General features: G+C 43.0%; 1 protein-coding gene across 3 annotated transcripts in view; it reads right to left on the reverse strand.

The window, feature by feature from the left end:
* The window catches only part of NFX1 (nuclear transcription factor, X-box binding 1), an 83,809-nt gene that overhangs the window by 20,094 nt on the left and 37,698 nt on the right, over positions 1–26,017 (reverse strand). Inside the window, exons 10-16 of one of the 3 annotated variants that reach the window (XM_025360361.1) lie at positions 24,997–25,094; positions 20,839–20,869; positions 14,815–14,894; positions 10,258–10,366; positions 8,602–8,721; positions 5,331–5,410; positions 624–854 (exon numbers count right to left, since the gene is read on the reverse strand). In XM_025360361.1, coding sequence (XP_025216146.1) covers positions 624–854; positions 5,331–5,410; positions 8,602–8,721; positions 10,258–10,366; positions 14,815–14,894; positions 20,839–20,869; positions 24,997–25,094 — 749 coding nt within the window. Of the gene's footprint in view, positions 1–623; positions 855–3,713; positions 4,780–5,330; positions 5,411–8,601; positions 8,722–10,257; positions 10,367–14,814; positions 14,898–20,838; positions 20,870–24,996; positions 25,095–26,017 lie in introns of those variants that run through there. The other 2 variants (XM_025360360.1, XM_025360362.1) reach the window with 2 other exon arrangements.

Raw genomic sequence — 26,017 nt, forward strand, 5'->3', positions numbered from 1 at the left:
CTCTGCTCTTCATCCTGGCTGAAGGGGCAGGCCTGGGATGAAGTTTTTACCATCAGAGACAGACGCTTGCCCTAGGCTCAACTGTGGCCTAGCCAACTCCACCTCCTCAAGGTGGCCACACTTGATCCTTTAGACCAGGCTAAACCTCCCATTTACCTGCTCTCATAGCACCCTCCACAAGGCTTAAACTACTCCCTCATGACACCACAGCCATAATTAGTTATCTAAGCAATAATTGAATATCTGTCCCATCAGGTAGTGAGGAACCATGTGTCTCTTGTTCACTAATTTATCCCTAGCACCTCATACTACGTCTTGCACAAAACACATTTATACATTTATTAAATAAATGGAGTAAACAATCAGTGTCTATTGAGAATCTGATCCAAGGGAGACACAGACTCTAGTCTGGTGGCAGTGGGTACCTGCTGAATCAAAAGGCCACACCAAGTTTGGCAGGCAGAAACCTGTGTGACTTACTCTACCTTTCTCTAACTTGTGGTTTTTGGCAACCAATGACCCCTGATTAAGATGCATGCCCAGGGGCTACTGTAGACAGTTCGGGACTCACTAGTAGCCTCAGAACCACAGTCAATGCTCCATCTGTGGCCAGAAATACCCACCTTGGCTTTACAAGCAGTCACAGGGCAGGGTGAGCTGGTATGGCAGGGTGCCATACACGGGTGACCACAGTCAGCTCTGGGGGTGGTACAGGGCTGCTTGCAGGCCTCATCCACAAGACACTCCCCTTTGTGACAGAGTCTCTGACATTTGTGCATCCCACATGGTAGCGTGGCACCGCAGGGTAATCCGCAAGAGATATCAACCAGGTGACAGGGGATGTTGCTCCGAAACTAGGAGAGACAGTAGTAGTCAGATTCTCATCTCCATGTGAGATTTGGGGTGAGTTTTAACTTCCTCTTAAAACATTTCTGAGCTTATAGCAGGTTTTTTTTGTTTGTTTTTGTTTTTCTGATACAGGGTTTTACTCTGTCGCCTAGGCTGGAGTGTAATGGCATGATTATGACTTTCCTGGGGCTCACGTGATCCTCCCACCTCAGTCTCCCAAGTAGCTGGAATTGCAGGTGCGTGCCACCACGCCCGGCTAATTTTTGTATTTTTTTTTTTAAGAGATGGGGTTTCACCATGTTGTCCAGGCTGGTCTTGAACTCCTGAGCGGAAGCAATCCACCTGCCTAGGCCTCCCAAAGTGCTGAGATTACAGGTGTGAGCCACTGCATCCGGCAATAATGGTTTGTATTTATTTATTTATTTTGAGAGGAAGTCTCACTCTGTTGCCCAGGATGGAGTACGGTGGCGCCCATCTCAGGGCTCACTGCAATCTCCACCTCCAGGGTTCAAGGGATTCTCCATCCTCAGACTCCTGAGTAGCTGGGATTACAGGTGTGTACTACCATGACCAGCTAATTTTTGTATTTTCAGTAGAGACTGGGTTTCGCCATGTTGGCCAGGCAGCTGGTCTTGAATTCCTGACTTTAAGCGATACACTTGCCTTGGCCTCCCAAAGTGCTGGGATTACAGGTGTGAACCACCACACTCAGCCCAGTTTTTAAAATAATAATTATTATTATTTTAATTTTTAGAGACAGCGTCTCACTATGTTGCCTAAGCTGGACTTGAACTTCTGGGCTCAAGTGATCCTCCTGCCTTAGTCTTCTGATTAGCTGGGACCATAGGTACATGCCACTACATCCGGCTTAAAAGCTGTATTTCTAAAAAAGCTCTATTTATCTGGAAAAAAATCATTTTGATTTTCAAAGTCTGAAAGGTTAGTTTGAGATGAAGAAAACAAACCTTAACTTTATTTAATAATCTCTGTTATGACTCAAAAGGATTTGTAGCAGAAGCCAAAAATGTGATCTGGGACATAAACTTTCCAAAGTGACAACAAACAAATGTAACTAGATAACTAGGGAGTGCTTGAAAATGCTATGACTAACTGGGAGGGGCGGATGATCTTTTCCCTCCTTTCTGAACTGCTAAAGCAGAGTCAACAGACTAACTCTTATAGACGCGGGGGTGGAGGGCAACCTTGGCCTAGGGTTCTGAGACTGAGGGCCCTTTTTTGTTTGCTTTTGCTTTTTTTTTTTTTTTTGAGACGGTCTTGCTCTGTCGCCCAGGCTGGAGTGCAATGGCACGATCTCAGCTCACTGCAACCTCCACCTCTCGGGTTCAAGCGGTTCTCCTGCCTCAGCCTCCCAAGTAGCTGGGACTACAGGCATGTGCCACCATGCCCAGCTAATTTTTGTATTTTTAGTAGAGACAGGGTTTCACTATGTTGGCCAGGCTGGTCTCGAACTGCTGACCTCTGGTGATCCACTTGCCTCGGCCTACCAAAGTGTTGGGATTACAGGCGTGAGCCACTGCGCCCAGCCTGTTTTGCTTTTTTTTGAGGCAGAATCTTGCTCTGTTGCCCAGGCTTGAGGGCAGTGGCATAATCATGGCTCACTGCAGCCTTGAACTCCTGGGTTCAAGTGATCCTCCTGCCTTAGCCTTCCAAGTAGCTGGGCATACAAGCATGCCACTAAACCCAGCTAATTTTTGTATTATTATAGTCAGGATCCCACTGGTTGCCCAGGCTAGAAGGTTGTTTTCTGCAATTAAATACTTAACTCTCCTCATGTCTCCTAACTCATGGTCTCCACAACTTCAGGCAGTCCTGTCCTTTAAAAAATTTAGAGAAAACAGGCCATGGAACCCCCAATTCATTTTTTTTCTTGAAAAATGGCCTGTTTCCAGGTTTCCTCACCATAGGAAAAAGCTGCTGCAATTTTACTCTTGTAGGACCAAAGGCTAATCTTATATATTCACTCAAATTCTTTCATGAACCCTCAAAATGAGGGATATACTTCTACTGCAGTGACACACAACTTCTCCCTTGAAGATACCTCCAACATCTAGGACACACATGTTTCCCATCGCACTGGAATCCGTATCTTGGTGGAATGTAGTTCTCAATCATTAAACACTTACGTATTCTACTACCAGGGCAATGAGGATAATTTTCCCCGATGCTCTGCCCTGTCATCCTCTCCACATTACTTTCTTCTCGCTATCCTTTAGGACGTTAATTCTTGCAAAACACCTGGAGAGCCCTTCCATCCTCCTTAGCCCTCTGTATTTCCCACATCACTGCTATTGTCTGTTTTCATGCCTGCCTCCCAACCCAAAGTGAAGGCTTCATAAGGGCAAGGGTTAGTCTTGTTCACTTTCAAATCACCCAAATCTAGCCTGTTACCTAGCACATGGTAGGTACTCATACTCGATATCTGTTGAATGAAGTCTGAATAAGCCATCAACACAAAGATAACACATTGATGTTTTAGAATGGATAAACTGGAAAAGGTGAGATACACAGAAAAGAATAAATACCAAGGACTTGAGAACCACCCACAGGAAATCAGTGGAAGGATATACGTCCATGAAGATAAAAGAATATGGCATGTTGTTACAGATGTCAAGAGAGTTTCATGAAATGTTGGCCAATACTTCATGACGCAAAATATGCAGGTTACAAAACAGTATCTTTTTTTTTTTTTGGTATAGGACAGTTGGAATGTAGAAAGCAGTATCATCTTAATCAGAGCAAGGAAAAATGTGTATCACATGTCTGGTGGTTTATATGCCAGAATGTTAGAGTATTTCTTTCTCAGTAGCAGAATTAAATCTTTTCAACTGTACAATAAATATGCATTTTTTTTTATAGGACTTCACTTTATTGCATTTCATAGATATCACATTTTTTACAAATTGCAAGTTTGTGGCAACCCTGTGTCCAGCAAGTCTATCTGTTCCACTTTTCCAACAGCACATGCTCATTTCGTGTCTGCGTCACATTTTGGTAATTCTCGCAACGTCTCAGAATTTTTCATTATTCTATCTGTTATGGTGACCTGTGATCAGTGATTTTTTTTTTTTCCTTTTTCTTATTTCAATAGTTCTTGGGGAACAGGTGGTGTCTGGCTACATGGATAAGTTCCTTAGTAGTGATTTCTGAGATTTTGGTGTACCCATCACCCGGGGAGTGTACATTGTACCCAATGTGTAGTTTTAAAAATTTTTTTTTTTTTTCCGAGACGGAGTCTTGCTGTGTTGCCCAGGCTCGAGTGCAGTGGCACAATCTTGGCTCACTGCAACGTCCGCCTCCCGAGTTCAAGCAATTCTCCTGCCTCAGCCTCCCAAGTAGCTGGGATTACAGGGATGCACCACCATGCCCAGCTAATTTTTTTAGTAGAGATGGGGTCTCACCATGTTGGCCAGGTTGGTCTCAAACTCCTGACCTCGTAATCTGCCTGCCTTGGCCTCCCAAAGTGCTGGGATTCTAGGCATGAGCCACCATGCTCGGCCCCAGTGTGTAGTTTTTTTAATCCCTCACCCGCCTCCCATCCTTTCCCTAGAGTCCCCAAAGTCCACTGTATCATTCTCATGCCTTTGCGTCCTCATAGCTTAGGTCCCACTTATGAGTGAAAACATACGATGTTTGGTTTTCCATTTCTGAGTTACTTCACTTAGAATAATGGTCTCCAAATCCATCCAGGTTGCTGTGAATGTCATTATTTCGTTCCTGGCTGAGTAGTATTCCGTGGTACATATATATATATACACCACAATTTCTTTATCCACTTGTTGACTGATGGGCAGTTGGGCTGGTTCCACATTTTTGTAATTGTGAATTGTGCCGCTATAAACATGCGTGTGCAGGTATCTTTTTCATATAATGACTTCTTTTCTTCTGGGTAGACGCCCAGTAGTGGGACTGCTGGATCAAATGGTAAATCTACTTTTAGTTCTTTAAGGAATTGCCACAGTTTTCCACAGTGGTTGTACTAGTTTACATTCCCACCAGCAGTGTAAAAGTGTTCCCTTTTCACCACATCCACGCCAACATCTATTATTTTTTGATTATTGCCATTCTTGCAGGAATAAGGTGGTTATTAAAAAAAAAAATTGGTGTTTTAAAGTAAAATGATTGGAATAGACAACAGATCATTGGTTTTCAGGGGCTGGAAGTAGGGGACATTGAGTACACAGGGGCATGAAGGATGTTTGGGGGTGACTGAACTGTTCTACATCTTGATTGTGGTAGTGGTTTGATGGTATGTATGCTTTTGTTAAAACTCATGGATCTGTACAATAAAAAGGGTAAATTCTGTTGTATGCAAATTATATCTTAAGAAAAAATTTTTAAGCAATGGAAACCTTCTACTTCCGAATGTATTTACTTTGAGAAACGATGAGACTAACAATTCTTAAGTAATAAAATCATGAACCTCTGCCTGGAACAATGAGCACTTGAGAGAGAAAACTTACCTCATGCTTGCCCATGCACCACTTCTGAGTTAGGAAAGTGCAAGGGGGACACTTCTCCTCACTATGACAAGAATGATATACTGCAGAAAGAGAAAGGTAACTTTAGGAATACTTTCGAAATAAAGTCACGTAAACCATTATACATCATATAAATGGCATACAGCATGAAACTTTTAAATTCGGAAACTGGGAGTACTTTTAAAAAATGGTCACAGGAAAGTAAAAAGTACCTGACTTTATGTTAAAGTGTTGAAGGACAAGCATGAGTGAGAAAAAGAAACCCAACCAAGGCGGAAGAGACATGCCCAAACAGAAGCAGAGGACGCAGCTTTCTCATCTCATCTCTTGCAGCACAGCCATATGGTCCATCCAATTCTACTATGTCATTCTTTTGGCCCTACCTTAACAGCAACTGCTCACTTCTGCTCAGATATCTTTGCTATTAATTCCATCTAAAATGCTTCTGCTGATTCCTTCCAATTTCATTACTGCCTATAAGGGGAAGTTCATCAAAACTCACTTCCTACAATGAAGCTTTCCTTGGCTGACCATACTCTAGCCTGAGCTCCCTCACACTTCCTGGTGTCTCAGTTCCTACGCAGATGGGTTGCTGCAACATTATGTAGCCCATTTGCATGTGAAGGGTGGTTGTATCATGTGTATTGAACTACCATTCTCTTCCTCACAGGGAGAACGTAAGAACCTCATGGTCACGGGGTATTTTTATCTTCCTCTGAAGTTCCCTCTGTGTCTGACACCATGTTAGAAATACAGTAAACACTTAAGAAAATGGAAATGAATGGGGAACAAAATAGGCTAAAACAACACAATTCACAAATGGTGAAGTTCTTACTATGGATCTTGCCCAGCAGGACTTGGGCTTCATCTGTAACACCTGCAAGTAAGTGTAAAGGAGGGAATGGGTGGGGACTGCCCTGAGCATGTACTTCATGCTGGTATGAATGCCACAGGAGGGGCTTTTGAACTATGCTGGGAGGACTATCCTAAGATTCCCAAGGAAGGAGGGAACATTCCACTTTTTTTTTTTTTTTTTGAGACGGAGTCTCGCTCTGTGGCCCAGGCTGGAGTGCAGTGGCCGGATCTCAGCTCACTGCAAGCTCCGCCTCCCGGGTTCACGCCATTCTCCTGCCTCAGCTTCCCCAGTAGCTGGGACTACAGGCGCCGCCACCTCGCCCGGCTAGTTTTTTGTATTTTTAGTAGAGACGGGGTTTCACCGTGTTAGCCAGGATGGTCTCGATCTCCTGACCTTGTGATCCGCCCGTCTCGGCCTCCCAAAGTGCTGGGATTACAGGATTGAGCCACCGCGCCCGGCCGGGAACATTCCACTTAATGAAGAATTTAAGATCTGTTTTACTCCATTAACTTAAAAAATCAAGAGCTGGTTTTCTAGTTTTAAGTCTGAATCATATTGCCAGACTAACTGTGGGTATCAAATCTGGTCCCCTGAATTATTTCAGGTTTGCCTCTGGTATTTGGTAAAATGAAATGACGAGCCCAGTATGGTGATAGAGGAAAGCCAGCAACCAGACTTGACAGATACAGAAATTGAGTGATGTCAAGTGGTTGTTGGCCTGGTATCTGAGCAGTTTATCAGAGAAAAACTGGAAACACTGAAATGTCCAGCAACACAAGACTGACTGAATAAGTTATGGTCCATCCATGTAACAGGACACTCAATTGCCATTAAAAATTTATATTTAAAAAAAATACTGACAAGGCGACAGATTAAAAATATAATAATAAGAGTGGGAAAAAAGCTAGTTAAAAGCATTCGGTTCAGTAAGATCCCATTTTTATTTTGGGAAAAAAATGCAAACATATATATTTGCACATGGCAAAAGACCCTGAGAAATACATGTAAGGCATAATTCTTAGGAGGTGACATATAATAGATTATTTAACTTCAAACTTTTGACTTTTTTTTTTTTTTTTGAGTCAGAGTCTCACTTTGTCACCCAGGCTGGAGTGCAATGGCACAATCTTGGCTCACTGCAACCTCTGCCTCCTGGGTTCAAGTGATTCTCTTGCCTCAGCCTCCCAAGTAGCTGGGATTATAGGCATCTGCCACCACGCCAGGCTAAGTTTTGTATTTTTAGTAGAGACAGGGTTTTACCATGTTGGCCAGACTAGTCTCAACCTTCTGACCTCAGGTGATCCACCTGCCTCGGCTTCCCAAAGAGAGGCGTGAGTCACTGCACCTGGCCTTTTTTACTTTTTTTTTTTTTTTTTTGAGACGGAGTCTCACTCTGTTGCCCAGGCTGAAGTAGAGTAGCACGATCTTGGCTCACTGCAACCTCTGCCTCCCGGATTCAAGCAATTCTCCTGCCTCAGCCTCCCGAGTAGCTGAGATTACAGGTGCCTGCCACAATGCCTAGCTAACTTTTGTATTTTTAGTAGAAACAGGGTTTCACCATGTTGGCCAGGGTGGTCTCAAACCCCTGACCTCAAGTGACCCGCCCACCTCGGCCTCCCAAAGTGCTAGGATTACAGGCACGAGCCACTGTGCCTGGCCTCTATTTTCTTTTTTGAGACAGAGTATCAGTCTGTCAGCAGGCTGGAGTACAGTGATGTGATCTCAGCTTACTGCAACCTCTGCCCCCGGGGTTCAAGTGATTTTCCTGTCTCAGCCCCCTGAGTAGCTGGGACCACAGGCGCATACCAACACGCCTGGCTAATTTTTGTATTTTTAGTAGAGACGGGGTTTTACCATGTTGGGCAGGATGGTCTCCAACTCTTGACCTCATGATCTGCCCCCCTTGGTCTCCCAAAGTGCTGGGATTACAGGCGTGAGCCACTGCGCCTGGCCCTGGCCTCTACTTTCTTAATTTTAATAGGATAAATACATATTGCTTCTATAACAACAAAAAAGTCACTTTTAATTTTGTAAAAAGATGCTAAATTTCAAAATATGCACCAAAGTGGAGACCACAAAGAAAGAAAAGATCTTGAGAGATAAGATCAGCTAGGGTGTCTTCCAACATTTTTAGGTGTCTTTCACATCCTTAGAGTAAACCAATGGAGTAAACCAACTATATCACAATGGATTGGATGCAGAAGTAGATATGATAATTCAGGTGTGATTCCAAGCTGTGGCCCAGATTACAGACCCACCTTCACAGAAGCAGCCCCTGCGCATGGGAGCAAGGGGCAACCATCAGAGCATGACTTTAGAGCAGCAAAGAGTTACACAGCAGGATCCTAAATGACACGGTGTGAGCAGGCTGAAGTGTGAAGACAAGATGCTACTCACCTGGATGGTCACATTCATGGACTCTAGCGCAGGTTTGGGTACATTCAGGGGGCCTAGTACCACAGGGAACTGGAGGGTAAATCACTGATGCACCACAATGGCAGGTTAATTCATCAAAACCTGGTGGAGCAGCAGGTAAAACAAAAGAATCCTTTCTGAGTTTGGGATGTGCACATACATATTTACACACACACACACACACACACATGCACACACACATTTTTGCTTGTAGTTTTAGCGGAGAATTTTTGGAGGTGTTACTTTTTTTAAAGGAGGTTTTTATTTTATTAAACTTTTATTTTATTAAAACGAAGCTGGTGAAAAAGGCATGCACAGATATGAAGTTTCATTTACTACTGTGACCCTGACAGCTTCCCAATACTTTTCCCAACATATTTCTAGACAGGAGATTATATTAATGACTGAGTTTTTAATATTATAACAGGAAAGTTATCAACATTTCAAAGATCACATAAGAATTATTTTCCAAATGATCAATGTGGGCTGTTATAAAATCATGCACGGGGCCGGGCGCGGTGGCTCACGCCTATAATCTCAGCACTCTGGGAGGCCGAGGTGGGCGGATCACGAGGTCAGGAGATTGAGACCATCCTGGCTAACACGGCGAAACCTTGTCTCTACTAAAAATACAAAAAATTAGCCGGGTGTGGTGGTGGGCGCCTGTAGTCCCAGCTGCTGGGGAAGCTGAGGCAGGAGAATGGTGTGAACCCGAGAGGCGGAGCTTGCAGTGAGCCAAGATCATGCCACTGCACTCCAGCCTGGGTGACACAGCAAGACTCTGTCTCAAAAAAATAAAATAAAATAAAATAAAATAAAATAATGCACGGGTAAAAAGATCCATTCAAAGTATAAGAAAGTCCAATAAATTTTAGTGACAGAGAAGAAAAACACTGAGTCAAGTCCTTTCTAAAATGAAGTTGAATTTTGGTGTAATTTCAAAGAATATCAGTAATTATTTGAAAACATCTTTAAAATACTCTTCCCTTCTCCTGTGTAAGGTTATCTGTGTAAGGATGGATTTTTTTTCATATACCTCAACTATATTATGATGGATTGGATGCAGAAGCAGATGTGAGAATTCAGCTATCTTCTATTAAACCAAGTATCCACCATTCTATATTTTTGAAAAGTTATTTAAAAAATTTTTGTGATTACATGCAATGAATATATTATTATTCTTAAATATACTAATCAATTATTTTTTAAATTTCTCAGTTTTAATTTCTAATACAGTAGATACAGACAAATACGACTCACATAAAAAGAGCTCTTTAGGATACTTTTTAGTAATGTAAATGAGCCCTACTACAAAAAAGTTTGCAAACTGCTGCTAATAATATAGAGAAAGAAGATTGTTGAGGACAGAACCTAGGTAAATAACATACATGAGGCAGGTAGCAGAGAAGGAATCTATCAACGAACTAGGCCCCATCTGAGGATCACTGCTCATATCACAAGTTTTCAGGGACTACAATACAGCATTAGAAGTAACTTTAAAGAAAGTCTCAACATATTGGAAATACGAAGGCTTAGTTGAAGAATCCATACCATTCTAAGTAAATCAATCTCTCAAAGTATATTATGTCTGAATTTCTAAAAAACTCTTTTAATAAACTATATAGTAAAGACACTCACTGGCTTGCCAGCATGTCTGGCAGTTTCCACGATGACAAGGTTCTTCACACCTATGAAGGCCACAACGGAGTTTCCTCCCACAAATCAAAGGACACTTGTGCTCCTTATCCTGGGAAGAGAGATTTGTATTTGTTCATAAAATGGTCTTCATTTTATATTTTCCATAAATAACAAGATTAATAAAAACAAAGCTCTACACATTTATGGATAAAATGATGTCTGGAAATACCTTCAAAATAGCCACAAAAGGGAGAGTAGGTGGGGATGAAGATAAAACAAAATTCGTCACGAGGTGATCAATACTAAAGCTGGATGTTGTGTATATGTGACTCTCTATACTAGTCTCTCTGCTTCTGCATATATTTGAGAGAGAGAGAGATATATATATATATATATTTTTTTTGAGATGGAGTCTCGCTCTGTCACCCTGACTGGAGTGCAGTGGCGCGATCTCGGCTCACTGCAAGCTCCGCCTCCCAGGTTCACACCATTCTCCTGCCTCAGCCTCCTGAGTAGCTGGGACTACAGGCGCTCGCCACGATGCCTGGCTTATTTTTTTGCATTTTTAGTAGAGACAGGGTTTCACCGTGTTAGCCAGGATGGTCTCGACCTCCTGACCTCATGATCCGCCCACCTTGGCCTCCCAAAGTGCTGGGATTACAGGCGTGAGCCAGTTTGAAATTTTAAAAAAATATATTTTATTTTTACATTGTGTGTGTGTCTTTGTGTGAGAGAGCCAGGGTCTCCCTCTGTTGCCCAGGCTGGAGTGTGGTGGTGCGATCTCGGCTCACTGCAACCTCCACCTCCCGGGTTCAAGCAATTCTCCTACCTCAGCTTCCTGAGTAGCTGGGATTACAGGTGCCCACCACAATGTCCAGGTAAGTTTTAAATTTTTAGTAGAGACAGGGTTTCACCATGTTGGCCAGTCTGGTCTGGAACTCCTGACCTCAAGTGATCTGCCTGCCTTGGCCTCCCAAAGTGCTGGGATTACAGGCATGAGCCACCACGTCCAGCCTTATTTTTACATTTAAATCTATTTATTTATTTAGAGACCTGGTTATGAGATGGGCATTTTTGTAGTTTTGGTAGAGATGGGGTTTTACCATGTTGCCAAGGCTGACCTTGAATTCCTTGGATTAAGTGAGATCCACCCACCTCAGCCTCCAAAAGTGGAATTACAGGTGTGAGCCACCATGCCTGGCTGTACATTTTTTTATAAGAAGAGGAAGTCTTTAAGCCTTCTAACACTAGTTTATAATACTTGCACAATTCATCATTCTTCACCTTAATATATAAATTTTAAAAATAATTATGTATGTTATATACATACATACACATGTATTACCTTGCTATTGGTACTGTTATCTTATTTATGTATATACACACTGATACAGTTTGGCTGTGTCTCCAACCAAATCTTATCTTGAATTCCCACATGTTGTGGGAAGGACCTGGTAGGAGTTAACTAAATCATGGTGGGGGAAGGTCTTTCCCATGCTATTCTCATGATAGTGAATAAGTCTCCTGAGATCTGATGGCTTTATAAGGCCGAGTTTCCCTGCATAAGCTCTCTCTCTGCCTGTTGCCATCCATATTAAGACGTGACTTGCTCTTCCTTGTCTCTCACCATGATTATGAAGCCTCCCCAGCCACTTGGAACTGTAAGCCCATTAAACCTCTTTCTTTTGTAACTTGCCCAGTCTCGGGTATGTCTTTATCAGCAGTGTGAAAACAGACTAATACAGTAAACTGGTACCAGTAGAGTGGGGTGCTGCTGAAAAGATACCCAAAAATGTGGAAGTGACTTTGGAACTGGGTAACAGGCAGATGATGGAACAGTTTGGAGGGCTCAGAAGAAGACAGGAGAATGTGGGAAAGTTTGGAACTTCTTAGAGACTTGCTGAATGGCTTTGCCCAAAATGCTGATAATGATATGGACAATAATGTCCAGGCTGAGGTGGTCTCAGACAGAGATGAGGAACTTGTTGGGAGTTGGAGCAAAGGTGACTCTTGTTGTTTTATCAAAGAGAGTGCCAACATTTTGCCCCCGCCCTAGAGATCTGTGGAACTTTGAACTTGAGAAAGATGATTAAGGGCATCTGGTGGAAGAACTTTCTAAGTAGCAAAGCATTTAAGAGGTGACTTGGGTGCTGTTAAAGGCATTCAGTTTTAAAAGTGAAGCAAAGCATAAAAGTTTGGAAAATTTGCAGCCTGCCAATGTGACAGAAAATCCTATTTTCTGAGAAGAAATTCAAGCTGACTGCAGAAATTTGCATAAGTAATGAGGAGCCAAATATAAAACCCCAAGACAATAGAGAAAATGTCCCCAAAGCATGTCAGAGGTCTTCATGGCAGCCCCTCCCCTGACAGGCCTGGAGGCTCAGGAGGAAAAAATGGTTTTGTGGGCCGGCCCTAGGGTCCCTCTGCTGTACGCAGCCTAGGGACTTGGTGCCCTGCAGCCCAGCCACTCCAGCTGTGGCTGAAAGGGCCCAACACAGAGCTTGGGCCATGGCTTCAGAGTGCAAGCACCAAGCCTTGGCAGCTTCCATGTAGTGTTGCGCCTGTGGGTGCACAGAAATCAGTAACTGATGCTGGAAACCTCTGCCTAGGTTTCAGAAGATGGATGGAAACACCTGGATGTCCAGACAGAAGTTTGCTGCAGGGGTGGGGCTGTCACAGAGAACCTCTGCTAGGGCAGTGCCGAAGAGAAATGTGGGGTTGCAGCCCCCACACGGAGTCCCTACTGGGGTACCAGCTAGTGGAGCTGTTAGAAGAGGGTCACTGTCCTCCAGACCCTAGAATGGGAGATCCACTGACAGCTTGCACCGTGTGCCTGGAAAAGTCACACTCAACACCAGCCTGTGAAAGCAGCTGGGAGGGGGCTGTATGCTGCAAAGCCACATGGGCGGAGCCGTCCAAGACCATGGGAACCCACTTCTTGTATCAGCGTGACCTAGATGTAAGACATGGAGTCAAAGGAGAGCATTTTGTAGCTTTAAGATTTGACTGCCCGGCCGGGCGCAGTGGCTCACGCCTGTAATCCCAGCACTTTGCGAGGCCGAGGCAGGTGGATCACGAGGTCAGGAGATCAAGACCATCCTAAGATGGTGAAACCCCGTCTCTACTAAAAATACAAAAAAATTAGCTGGGCGTGGTGGCGGGTGCCTGCAGTATCAGCTGCTCGGGAGGCTGAGGCAGGAGAATGGTGTGAGCCTGGGAGGCAGAGCTTGCAGTAAGCGGAGATTGCGGAGAGAGCGAGACTCCATCTCAAAAGAAAAAAAAAAAAAACAAAAGATTTGACTGCCCCACTGAATTTCGGACTTGCATGGGGCCTGTACCCCTTTGTTTTGGCCAACTTCTCCCATTTGGAATGGCTGTATATACCCAATGCCTGTACCCCTATTGTACCTAGGAAGTAACTAATTTGCTTTTGAATTTACGGGCTCACAGGCAAAGCGACTTGCTTTGTCTTGGATGAGACTTTGGACTGTAGACTTTTGAGTTAATGCTGAAATGGGTTAAGACTTTGGGGGACTGTTGGAAAGGCATGATTGGTTTTGAAATGTGAGGACATGAAATTTGGGAGGGGCCAGGGGCAGAATGATATAGTTTGGCTGTGTCCCCACCCAAATCTCATCTTGACTTCCAATATGTTGTGGGAGGGACCTGGTGGTAGGTAACTGAATCATGGGGGCAGGTCTTTCTCGTGCTGTTCTCGTGATAGTGAATACGTCTCATGAGATTTGATGGCTTTATAAGGCCAAGTTTCCTGGACAAACTCTATTTCTCTGCCTGCTGCTATCCATGTGAGATGTGATTTGCTTCTCCTTGCCTTCCACCATGATTGTGAGGCCTCCCCAGCCACTTGGAACTGTAGATCCATTAATCCTCTTTCTTTTGTAATTTGCCTAGTCTTGGGTATGTCTTTATTGGCAGTGTGAAAATGGACTAATACATACATACATATACATACACGTTTATACATACATGTTATCATGTCATATATTACATATATGTTATCTTGGTTTTTTTAATATATAAAAGAGTATATTAGATAACAGAGTACGAATAGCCAGCTAGTGCTTTATTTAGCTCCATAAAAGCAAATATTTTAAATAAACATTTTATTTTTAAAAATCTTTTTTAAAAATGTCATAATAATTTTTCCTACTGACCTGACCTAAGCAGTACATGAAACCTGAAGCCCAAGTTGCTAAGTCCAGTCTGTGTTGAGACAACACACAATCTCCTGCAGAAGACTGTGTGCTCATCTAGGGGTCTTGGGCTCTGGGGTATGAGACATTCTCTTTCCTCTTTCTCTTCCTCTGTGTTGCTACTAGATGCCACTGGCTGACTTCTTGACCTGGGTAAGACTAAAAAGGCCCAGTCTGTCTCTTTGTAGAGAGGTTATAGGGACTATGAGAGCTCTTTGACTGCTGCTTAGGGGCCCATACCAATGACTTTAAAATCTCGGCTGCATTCTCCACATGGCTCAGGCTTCCAGAAGCCCAGCCCCTGGATGAATGGAATCTGATTATGCCTAATAAGTCCACTTACCACACAGCATATCTCATTACATTTATGCCGTCCACACAACCGTTTCTTGTTACACCGCTTGTCACACATAAATGTAGCATCTGCTGTGGCCAATTAAAAAGAAAAAAGAAAAACAGGCAAAGGATATGAACATTCATTCCACAAATATTTGAGTGACTATAAGCTAAAAGATGACAATAGTAATAATACAATTGTAATAATGTAAATGCAGTTTTTTTTTGTTTTTTTTTTTTTTGAGATGGAGTCTCTGTTGCCCAGGCTGGAGTGCAGTGGCATGATCTTGGCTCACCACAATGTCTGCCTCTTGGGTTCAAGTGATTCTTGTGCCTCAACCTCCCAAGTAGCTGGGCTTACAGGTGCCCGCCACCACAGCCGGCTAATTTTTGCATTTTTAGTAGAAGCAGGGCTTCACCATGTTGTCCAAGCTGGTCTTGAACTCCTGATCTCAGGTGATCCGCCTCCCATGGCCTCTCAAAGTGCTGAGATTAAAGGAATGCGCCACTGTGCCTGGACTTTTTGCTTTCTTTTTTTTTCTTTTTTTTTTTTTTTTGAGATAGAGTCTCACTCTGTTGCCCAGGCTGGAGTGCAGTGGTGCAATCTTGGTTCACAGCAACCTCCACCTCCCAGGTTCAAGCGATTCTCCCACCTCAGACTCCCGAGTAGCTGGGATTACAGGTGTGTGCCACCACGCCCGGCTAATTTTTGTATTTTTAGTAGAGACCGGGTTTCGCCATGTTGGCCAGGCTGGTCTCGAACTCCTGACCTCAGGTGATCCACCTGCCTTGGCCTCCCAAAGTGTTGGGATTCCAGGTGTCAGCCACCATGCCAGGCCATCAGTTTTTTTTTTTTTTTTTTTTTTTTAAAGAGACAGGATGTCTTTCTGTCACCCAGGCTGGAGTGCAGTGGCATTAACATAGCTCACTGTAACCTCGAATTCCTGGGCTCAAATGAGCCTCCCATCTCGGCCTTCCAAATGTTGGGGTTACAGGTGTAAGCCACTCTGCCAGCTGAAAATGCATATTAAAATATCAATTTTCACCTTTAAAACTGTCTAAAAAAAATAGCAATGGTAGGGTTTAAGATGTGGAGAAAAAGGCACACTCATCTTGGTAGATGGGTGTACAAACTTTTGCAGTCCATGGGGGACTGATTCCAGGACCTCCCTTGGATATCAAAATTCACAGATATTCAAGTCTCTTATACAAAATGGTATAATATTTGCATATAACCTATGCACACTCTTCTTTATACTTCAAATCTTCTCTAGATTACTTATAACACCAAATACAATGTAAATGCTATCTAGATAGTTATTGTTTAGAAAATGATGATGAGAAAAAATTTTATACATGTTCAGTACAGATGTAATTTGTTTACAAATTTGTCTTTGAATATTTTCAATCTATGGTTGGTTGAATCCATGGATATGGAACCCGTGGATGTGTAAGGCTGGCTGCATGTATGTTTCTATCAAAAATTTAAGTGTGGTTGGGCATGGTGGCTCCTGCCTGTAATCCTAGCACTTTGGGAGGCTGAGCCAAGAGGACTGCTCGAGCCCAGGAATTCAAGACCAGCCTGGGCAACACAATGAGACCCTGTCTCTACAAAAACTTGCTCACTGCAACCTCCGCCTCCTGGGTTTAAGCGATTCTCTTGCCTCAGCCTCCCGAGTAGCTGGGATTACAGGTGCCCACCACCATGCTGGCTAATTTTTTGTAGTTTTAGTAGAGACGGGGTTTCACCTTCTTGGCCAGGCTAATCTCAAACTCCTGACCTCAAGTGATCTGCCCGCCTTGGCCTCCCAAAGTGCTGGGATTACAGGTTTGAGCCATCGCACCCAGTCCTGCAAAAACTTTTAAAAATTAAGTTTTTAAAACTTAATTAAAAGTTAATTAAGCCATGGGCATGGTGGCGCATGCCTGTGGTCCCAGCTATTTGGGAGGCTGGTGTGAAAGGACCACTGGAGCCCAGGAGATCAAGGTTGTAGTGAGCTGTGATCTGCCACTACACTCCAGTCTAGGCGACAGAGAGAGACCTTGTCTCAAACAATAAATAAATTTTAAAAACCAACAATGAAATATCAGAGACATCATATCATGTGGTAGTGATATATCACTTCACTAGGATGGCTATGATTTTAAAAACCCCAAAAATGGCCGGGTGTGGTGGCTCAAGCCTGTAATCCCAGCACTCTGAGAGGCTGAGGCGGGTGGATCATGAGGTTAGGAGTTCGAGACCAGCCTGACCAACATGGTAAAACCCCATCTCTACTAAAAATACAAAAATTAGCCAGGCACGGTGGTGGGCACCTGTAATCCCAGCCACTCGAGAGGCTGAGGCAGCTTAATCACTTGAACCTGGGAGGCGGAGTTTGCAGTGAGCCGAGATTGCACTACAGCACTCCAAGCCTGGGCAACAGAGTGAGACCCCATTTCAAAAAAACAAAAACAAAAACAAAAAAACTCAGAAAATAACAAGTATTGACACGGATGTGGAGAAAACGAAACCCTCATACATTGCTGGTAGGAATATAAAATGGTGCAGTCACTGTTGAAAACAGAATGGCAGTTTTTCAAAAAAAGTAAACACAAGATTACCATCGGATCCAGCAATTCTACTCCTAGGTATATACCCCAAAGAAATGAAAATAGGTATTCAAACAAAAACACATATACAAATGTTCATAACAGCACTATTCACAATGGCCAAAAAGTTGAAACATGCTAAGTGAAAGAAGTGGGGCACATAAGATTATATATTGTGACTCCATTTAGATGAAGTATAGTAAATCCATACAGATAGAAAGCAGATTAGTGGTTACCCGGGCGAGGGCTGAGTGGGGAGTAAATGCTTAGTTAATACACGGTATCCTTTCAGGGTGATGAAAATGTTTTTCCCCAGCACTCTGGGAGGCCAACATGGGAGGATCACTTGAGGCCAACCATTCAAGACCAGCCTGGTCAACATAGTGAGAACCTGTCTCTACATATTTTTAAAATAAAATTTTAAAAAAGGCTGGGCACAGTGGCTCATGCCTGTAATCCGAGCACTTTGGGAGGCCGAGGCAGGCAGATTACGTGAGGCCAGGAGTTTGAGACCAGCCTGGGCAACATGATGAAATCCCATCTCTACTAAAAATACAAAAAAATTAGCCTGGCATGGTGGCAGGTGCCTGTAATCCCAGCTACTCAGGAGGCTAAGACAGGAGAATCGCTTGAACCCAGGGGGCGGAGGTTGCAGTGAGCCAAGATCGCGTCACTGCACTTCAGCCTGGGCAACAAGAGCAAAACTGTGTCTCTCAAAAAAAAAAAAAAAAAAGGAAGATAAAATAAAATAAAGGAAAAGAAAAAGAAAAAAGTAAGATAGAGAAAATGTTTTGGAACTAGATTGTGAAAGGACTAAGTGCCACTGAACTGTACATTTAAAATGGTTAATTATATGTTATGTGAATTTCAACTAAAAAAACGTGGGCTAAACACTGAAGCATTTATGGGCGAAATGATATTTGAGATTTGTTTTCAAAGTACTCCAGCATAAATAAAATGTTGGGAAGGGGGATGGATGAAAACAAGAGAGGCAAAATGTTGACAACTGATGATGACAAGTCATAGGTATGTGGGGATTCATTATACCACTTTCACATATGGCTGAAATTTTGCATCGTAAGTTATAAAAAGTGGGACAGGACGGTTCCTGCTTACTAGTAATGGGGAAAAACTGGAGACAATCTAAATGACCACCAAAAAGGCCATGGTGAACTATGACATGGTAGACCCATATACAGAATACTCTGCAAGAGCAAGAGTTATGCATACTGACATGGAAATATGTCTTTGAGATATTAGTGAGGGAAAATAAACTGCAGACAGTATCTTTAGCATGAACCTAAATCTAGGGGAAAAACAAAACTATGCTGGCATGTTTATACATCTGTATGAATAGGGAAAAAGACCTGGAACCCTATCTGACAAACTACTATCAGAGGGTAAATTTTCACCTTTTGCTTTATATTCTTTTTTTCTTTAAACTTCATAAGTGTATTAATTTTGTAATTTTTTCAAATTATGTTTTTATTATTTTGTTTTATTGTTTTAGAGATAGGGTCTCGCTCTGTCACCCAGGCTAGAGTGCAATGGCACAATCACAGCTCACTGCAACCTCAAACTCCTGGACTCAAGCAATCCTCTGCCTCAGCCTCCCAAGTATCTAGGACTACAGGCACGTGCCACTATGGCTGGCTAACTTTTAAAATTTTTTTGCAGAGACAGCGTATTGCCCAGGCTGGTCTTGAACTCCTGGCTTTAAGTGATCCCCCAGCCCTGGCCTCCCAAAGCATAAGGATTCAGATGTGCGCCACTGCATCTGGCCCAAATTATGTTTTTCTTGTTTGTTTTTTGATACAGAGTCTCTGTCACCCAGGCTGGAGTGCAATGGCTTGACTCAGTTCACTGCAACCTCTGTCTCCTGAGTTCAAGTGATTCTCCTGCCTCAGCCTCCTCAGTAGCTGGGATTACAGATGTGCGCCACCACAACTGGCTGATTTTTGTATTTTTAGTAAAGATGGGGTTTCACCATGTTGGCTAGGCTGGCCTTGAACTCCTGACCTCAGGTGATCCACTCACCATGGCCTCCCAAAGTGCTGGGATTACAGGCATGAGCCACCATGCCTGGACCCAAATTATGTTTTTAATAACCAAACTTTTTTTCCTTGATACAGATGGCACACTGAACCAAAAGTTTAAATACGGTTTTGAGGCAGATATTGCTGGGTACCTCCCAGTCACTCTCCTCTTTCAGGCAAAGACAGCCTTAATTTTGTTCAGAAATTGGAGGCCAGCGTGCTCCTCAGTTCCAGGGGTGGATGTTGTTTAGCTTTACCCATCAGGGTAATTCCGTTCACTTTGCTAGTGACAGGTTTAGGTAGAAGCATTGGACACAAAGTGTACTGAGAACCTTTCAGGAATGTTTTCCTTGCTCTTACATAGGAAGAGAAGATCAACACTCTCCTCATGGATTTTGTTAAGATGTTGTTGGGCAGAGACCCAACGTGTGAAGTTGCAGTAGCTGACATACCCACAAGGAGAAAATCAAGAAAACCACAGAAGCTGAATTGAAGTCCTGGAAATCACTGAGCTTAAAATTAACCAATCTCAGACTTGTTCTGCCTCCAGACTTCCTATTAGGTGTGACAGTAAATACCCTTATCGTAAAAGTCACTTTTTCTTGGGTTTGGATACCTGCATCCAGAAGCTTCCTAACCGATACAGCTAGCTTTCTGACTACAATAAGACCTTTTATTTTGCATATCCTTATCTTCCATTACTTTTCCAAAAAGGTTTTAAAGTGGTTTCAATGAGAGTATGTGACGGTCATCAAAACAGGAATTGAGGCCGGGTGCGGTGACTCATGCCTGTAGTCCCAGAACTTTGTGAGGCTGAGGCAGGTGGATCACTTGAGGTCAGGAGTTAGAGATCAGCCTGGTCAACATGGTGAAACCCCGTCTCTACCAAAAATACAAAAATCAGCCAGGTGTAGTGGTGCGCACCTATAATCCCAGCTACTTGGGAGGTTGAGGCAGGAGAATTGCTTGAACCTGGGAGGTTGAGGTTGCAGTGAGCCGAGATTGCGCCACTGCACTCTGGCCTGGGCAACAAGTGAGACTCCGTCTCAAAAGAAAAAAGAAAAAAAAGTTCAAACGATTTTACAGCAAACATCCATATGCCCATATCTAGATTCTACCATTAACATACTTTTTCATATATATATATCCATTCTTCAAGCTACCCACTAATTTTCTTTTTTAATGCATTTCAAAGCAAGCTGTAGACATGAGTATACTTAGCTTAAATTTTTCACCATTTCATCAACAGAATTCAATTTATAATTTTTTCCTGTTGAGGTGAAAGTTATACACAAATCTTAAGCAGTCCTTTGCTGAATTTCGACAAATACATAACCCAACTCCCTACCAAAGTGAAGATACCCGCATCCCAAAAATTCCCTCATGCCCCACCCCAGTCATACCTTCACTTTTGAGACTGGTACATGGAAGCTCCTATGGAAAAAGAAAAAGAAACGGTAACTACTTTAGGAATAATTAAAACAATACAACTATAATATAATGCCAAAGGTAACATGAATATCCCAAATATCCCGTACTTCTCTGATAGTCACTTATTCACCAACTTCACTTGCCATGCCTGGAGTGAGCCTAATCCCTATATGAATGAGCTTTACTCGCGAGAGGACTCCAGGCTTACAGACTTTTCATGAAAATACAATTCTAACAATCTTTGTGGTCTGGTCTCCAAATTCACAGTAGACTAACAATTATAAAATCTGAATAGAAAGAGGGGCTGCTAAGGGTATGCAAAGGAAAGAGAAGTCATTACCTAACAAGGGTACAGACAGAAAAAGCCATAAAAAGCAGACATAAGAATTGAAAACAGGTAACAATCTGTACCATGCAGGGACAAACGGCTCTACACACTTCAGAGCACACCTGACAATACCACCAAACTATAGCAAAGTGAAATAAAGCAGATCTTTGGTTTGGCCTCTGAAGTTTTATTACTGTGGCTTCCATTACATATGAGTGGTCTAAAAGGTCTATCATGTAATTTTGCTGAGGCATGATCCTAAAAAACGTGGGTAGCGACGCTAGTATGTGGGAAACAAGTCAGTCGCTTGGGGTAGAATGAGTCTGGCTAGCTGCCTGGCTTCTACATCTGATTTTGGCTTTGATGTCATTTACAGGTTGCCATGCACTCAGAAATGACAGAAATGAGAAAAATGACTTTAAAAGTCCCCTCCGGCCGGGCGCGGTGGCTCAAGCCTGTAATCCCAGCACTTTGGGAGGCCGAGATGGGCGGATCACGAGGTCAGGAGATCGAGACCATCCTGGCTAACACGGTGAAACCCCGTCTCTACTAAGAAATACAAAAAAATAGCCGGGCGAGGTGGCGGGCGCCTGTAGTCCCAGCTACTCGGGAGGCTGAGGCAGGAGAATGGCGTGAACCCGGGAGGCGGAGCTTGCAGTGAGCTGAGATCCGGCCACTGCACTCCAGCCTGGGCTACAGAGCGAGACTCCGTCTCAAAAAAAAAAAAAAAAAAAAAAAAAAGTCCCCTCCTAGTAAAAATTATCCTGGGGAAAAAAAAAAAGCAGCTACTGGAGTAGATGTGAAGAGGTCTAAGTAATAAAAGGTTCTTGGCTGGAAAATACACATTTCAGATAAAAAAAAAATGAGGTGCCTGGGACTGGTGATATGAAAAAGTTCCCTATATGCTCTCTACAAATATAAAGCAAAAGTGATTTCATGAGCATTAACTCATGAAACTGGGTTAACGCTCCCATCAGTGAACATTGGATTATACAGAAGAAATGATATGCAGGAGAGGTTATCTACAAATGTCAGGAAAGGCAGAACTCCCATAAACTCCTACACATGAATTACCATAAAGACTTAAATATAGCATGCTTTATTAAGACATAGTAAGACACAGCATACATTTATCAGAGTCCCACCAAAGTGATGAAATGAAAACAACCTTTGAAGTTTTAAGAAATAAGTTTTATTTATCTAGAAAACTCACTTCTGTGAAAAAGCCCATTCCATTACAAAAACCATGTCATGAAAAAATCCATATTCATGAAAAATCCAGTTAAATAATGAGGTGATAATTATCAGCTTTTTTCTTTTTTTTTTTTTTTTTGAGACAGAGTCTCACTCTGTCACCCAGGCTGGAGTGTAGTGGTGCAATCTTGGTTCACTGCAAGCTCCGCCTCCTGGGTTCACACCATTCTCCTGCCTCAGGAGTAGCTGGGACTATAGGCGCCCGCTACTGTGCCCGGTTAATTTTTTGTATTTTTAGTAGAGACGGGGTTTCACCATGGTCCCGATCTCCTGACCTCGTGATCCGCCCGCCTCAGCCTCCCAAAGCGCTGGGATTACAGGCATAAGCCACCGTGCCCAGCCAATTATCAGCTTTTTGAAGAGATTTTTTTACTTTGTCAAACAGGTTTAGCAGTTTGTATAGACAGTGAGCTCCTCCTGTAATTTAAGGACTTTTACTTGCAAAAATTCAGTTTACACATAGCTTTTCAAGAACACACTCACTGCCATGGAGTCTGCTATTAGAGGGAGTGAGGACAAAGAGTCAATGAGAAGCAAGAAAACGTAGAGATAGAGAGAGGGATTGTGGGAGAATGAAGAAAACTGACAGCAGCCACTTCCAGCTTGTATGTCCCAACCCTGCTTATAATTTTCAGTCACAAAGATCACGAAGAGCATCTCTGGGCATTACTAAATTTATGATTGCCAAATCACAGCATCTCACAGACTTTAATATTATATTTGCAAAGTACAAAGTGGTCCCATACCTGACATTCAAAATGCCTCTACTATCCCATGTATACTGTAATTTCTTTCAGGAAAAAAACCCACACATGATTACACAACTTTTGTAACATGTAAATTACACTAATTTTCCCTTTTTTTCTGAAGCTTTCTGATTAAACTAGCTTCCCATTTATGGACTATATTCTCAGAATTATCTGCAAGTCAGATGCTGCCAGACCCTGCATTGTGTTTAACAGAACCAACGGTTCAGAATTCTGTCTCCACCCTGGCTTGTACTCTACTGGGACAAACATTGATAGACACTGAAATGACCAGGTAGGTCAAAGAGCAGGATAAATTAACACTCAGTGTGTTCTCCAAGTTGAATCACCCGAAGACTTTTGATAACATAAAGTCTGATAAAAACTATCCAAGGCAGGCTGGACGCAGTGGCTTACATCTGCAATCCCAGCATTTTGGGAGGCTGAGGTGGTAGATTACTTGAGGTCAAGAGTTCAAGACCAGTCTGGCCAACATCTCTACTAAAAATACAAAAATTAGCCACGTGTGGTGGCGTGCACCTGTAATCCCAGCATTTTGGGAGGCTGAGGCAGGAGGATGACTTGAGGTCAGGAGTTTGAGACCAGCCTGACCAACATGGCAAAGCCCCGTCTCTACTAAAAATACAAAAATTAGCTGGGTATGGTGGAGTGCACCTGTAATTCCAACTCCTCCAGAGGCTAAGGCATAAGAATCACTCGAACCTGGGAGGTGGAGGCTGCAGTGAGCCGAGACTGCGCCTTTGCACTCCATCCTGGGTGATGGAGTGAGACTATGTCTCAAAATAAATAAACAAAATTTTAAAAAAAGAAAAATAAAAACTATCCAGGCTTTCACCAGAAATTAGAAACTGACAAAACAGTTGTACAAAACAGGTGTACAGTGAAGAATTAAACCTTACTCAAAGAGAGTCTGGCCTTTGCACTTGGCTTCTGAGAGGTAATCTCTAAGCCTAGTGGAATGCCATGTCTGATAGAAGTGTCATTGTTTGCCTGGAGTCTTGAGTCACTGGATAGTCCAATTATGTGATTTAGGAGCAGGCTGGCCACACTGGACAGTTTTAGGGCAGGGGCTTTGGGTCACATGGTATCAGTAGACCTCTGGAGAGACTGGAGACTGAGATTAGCCACATGGGCAGTCAACTATGACTGCACAATAGAGCACCAATAAAAACTGAACACACAAGCTTGCGTGAACTTACCTGGTTGGCAATACTCCACGTATGCTGTCACACACTGATGCAGAGAGAGTAATACTTTCCTGACTCCACAGGGAAAGGACAAATGAAGTTCCACCTTTGGTACTTTTTTGGACTCTGCTCTACATACTTCTTCCCTTGGCTGATTTAATTTGTATCCTTTTCCTTGTAATAAAACTGTAACCTCCTTGTAGTAAACCTCTAACCATAAGTGTAACCATCAGCAAGTTCAGTGAGTCCTTTTTATCAAATTATCAAGCCTTTCAAGTGGTCTTAGGGACCACTGAACTTTCAATTGGTATCATAAGTTGGTATCACAAGTGGGTGGTCACATGGACTGTTTCCTCTAACTTCTTAGTTGGCTGACTCCTTGCAACAGTGCTATTGTTCCTCTTTTCAGGCTATCATACCTGTATTTGGTAGAGTGATCTATTTGTCTTATCCCACTATTGGCCTCTGGACCTTGAGTGCCACAACCACTTCCCCTACCTATCCTACTGAGGTTATTTTGATTCCTCCCCTCCCATAACCACCATTTTAAAGAAAACATTGATGGCAACAACTCGAGCATTGTTTAGGATTTACCTTTGTTCTGAAAGAGCATCTGCAGGAAATAACTGATGTGCGAGAGCATGGTCCACAGTCTCCTTCATGGCAGAGCTTTTCACAGGTATGAATGAAATCTTTAATAAAAACGAAAAGAGCTGGAAATGAAAATTGCAACTACTCATTTCCATACTCCCAAATTTGCTAGCCACACTGGTCTTCCCCTCCATGCCCTGCAACTCCAGAATCAGAGTTCAGGGAAGGATGCAGTCAATGCTTCTTCCCTATCTTCCGTTCATCTGGCAGACTGGGCCTTTTCTGACAATTTCAGGGCCTAGCATTAGAAACTGGAGTACGCTTTAAAGTACACGATGATTTCCCTAAGTCAAAAAAAGGCCAGGTGTGGTGGCTCATGTCTATAATTCCACCACTTTGAGAGGCCGAGGTGGGAGGATCACTTGACCCCAGGAGTTCGAGATCAGCCTGGGAACATGGTGAAACCCTGTGACTACCAAAAAAAAAAAAAAGCACAAAAACAAGAAATTTGCCAGAGGTGGTGATACAGGCCTACAGTCCCAGCTACTCTGGAGTCTAAGGTGGGAGAATCTCCTGAGCACGGGAGGTTGAGGCTGCAGTGAATTGTGATCACACCACTGCACTCCAGTCTAGGTGACAGAGCAAGATCCTGTTTCAAAACAAAACAAAAATGAAGAATAAATCTTCTTTTTCCTCAGGCCCCACATCTCCAGTGTAGACTTGAATCTCCTTAAAATTGTAGCCATGGATGACTTTAGTGGAATGCTCTCGACTCTGAAAGTCATCTGGGGATTATAAATAATCAGAAGCCATGATCCACAGTCTCACTGACTTGAGCTCTGTGAATATCTGGTGGTGCCTGCATCCATGACTAGGTTTAAGACAAGTCCTGTTTCCAGGACCCTATGGGGATCACCTGGAGTCTCTTACGGCTACTGTTTACATGGTATACTTTTTCTATTCTTTAACTTTCAGCCTCATTGTATCTTTGACTATAAAGATTGTCTCCAGGGCCTGGTGTGGT

Source organism: Theropithecus gelada, chromosome 15 (genome assembly GCF_003255815.1).
Source record: "Theropithecus gelada isolate Dixy chromosome 15, Tgel_1.0, whole genome shotgun sequence".
NCBI lineage: Eukaryota > Metazoa > Chordata > Mammalia > Primates > Cercopithecidae > Theropithecus > Theropithecus gelada.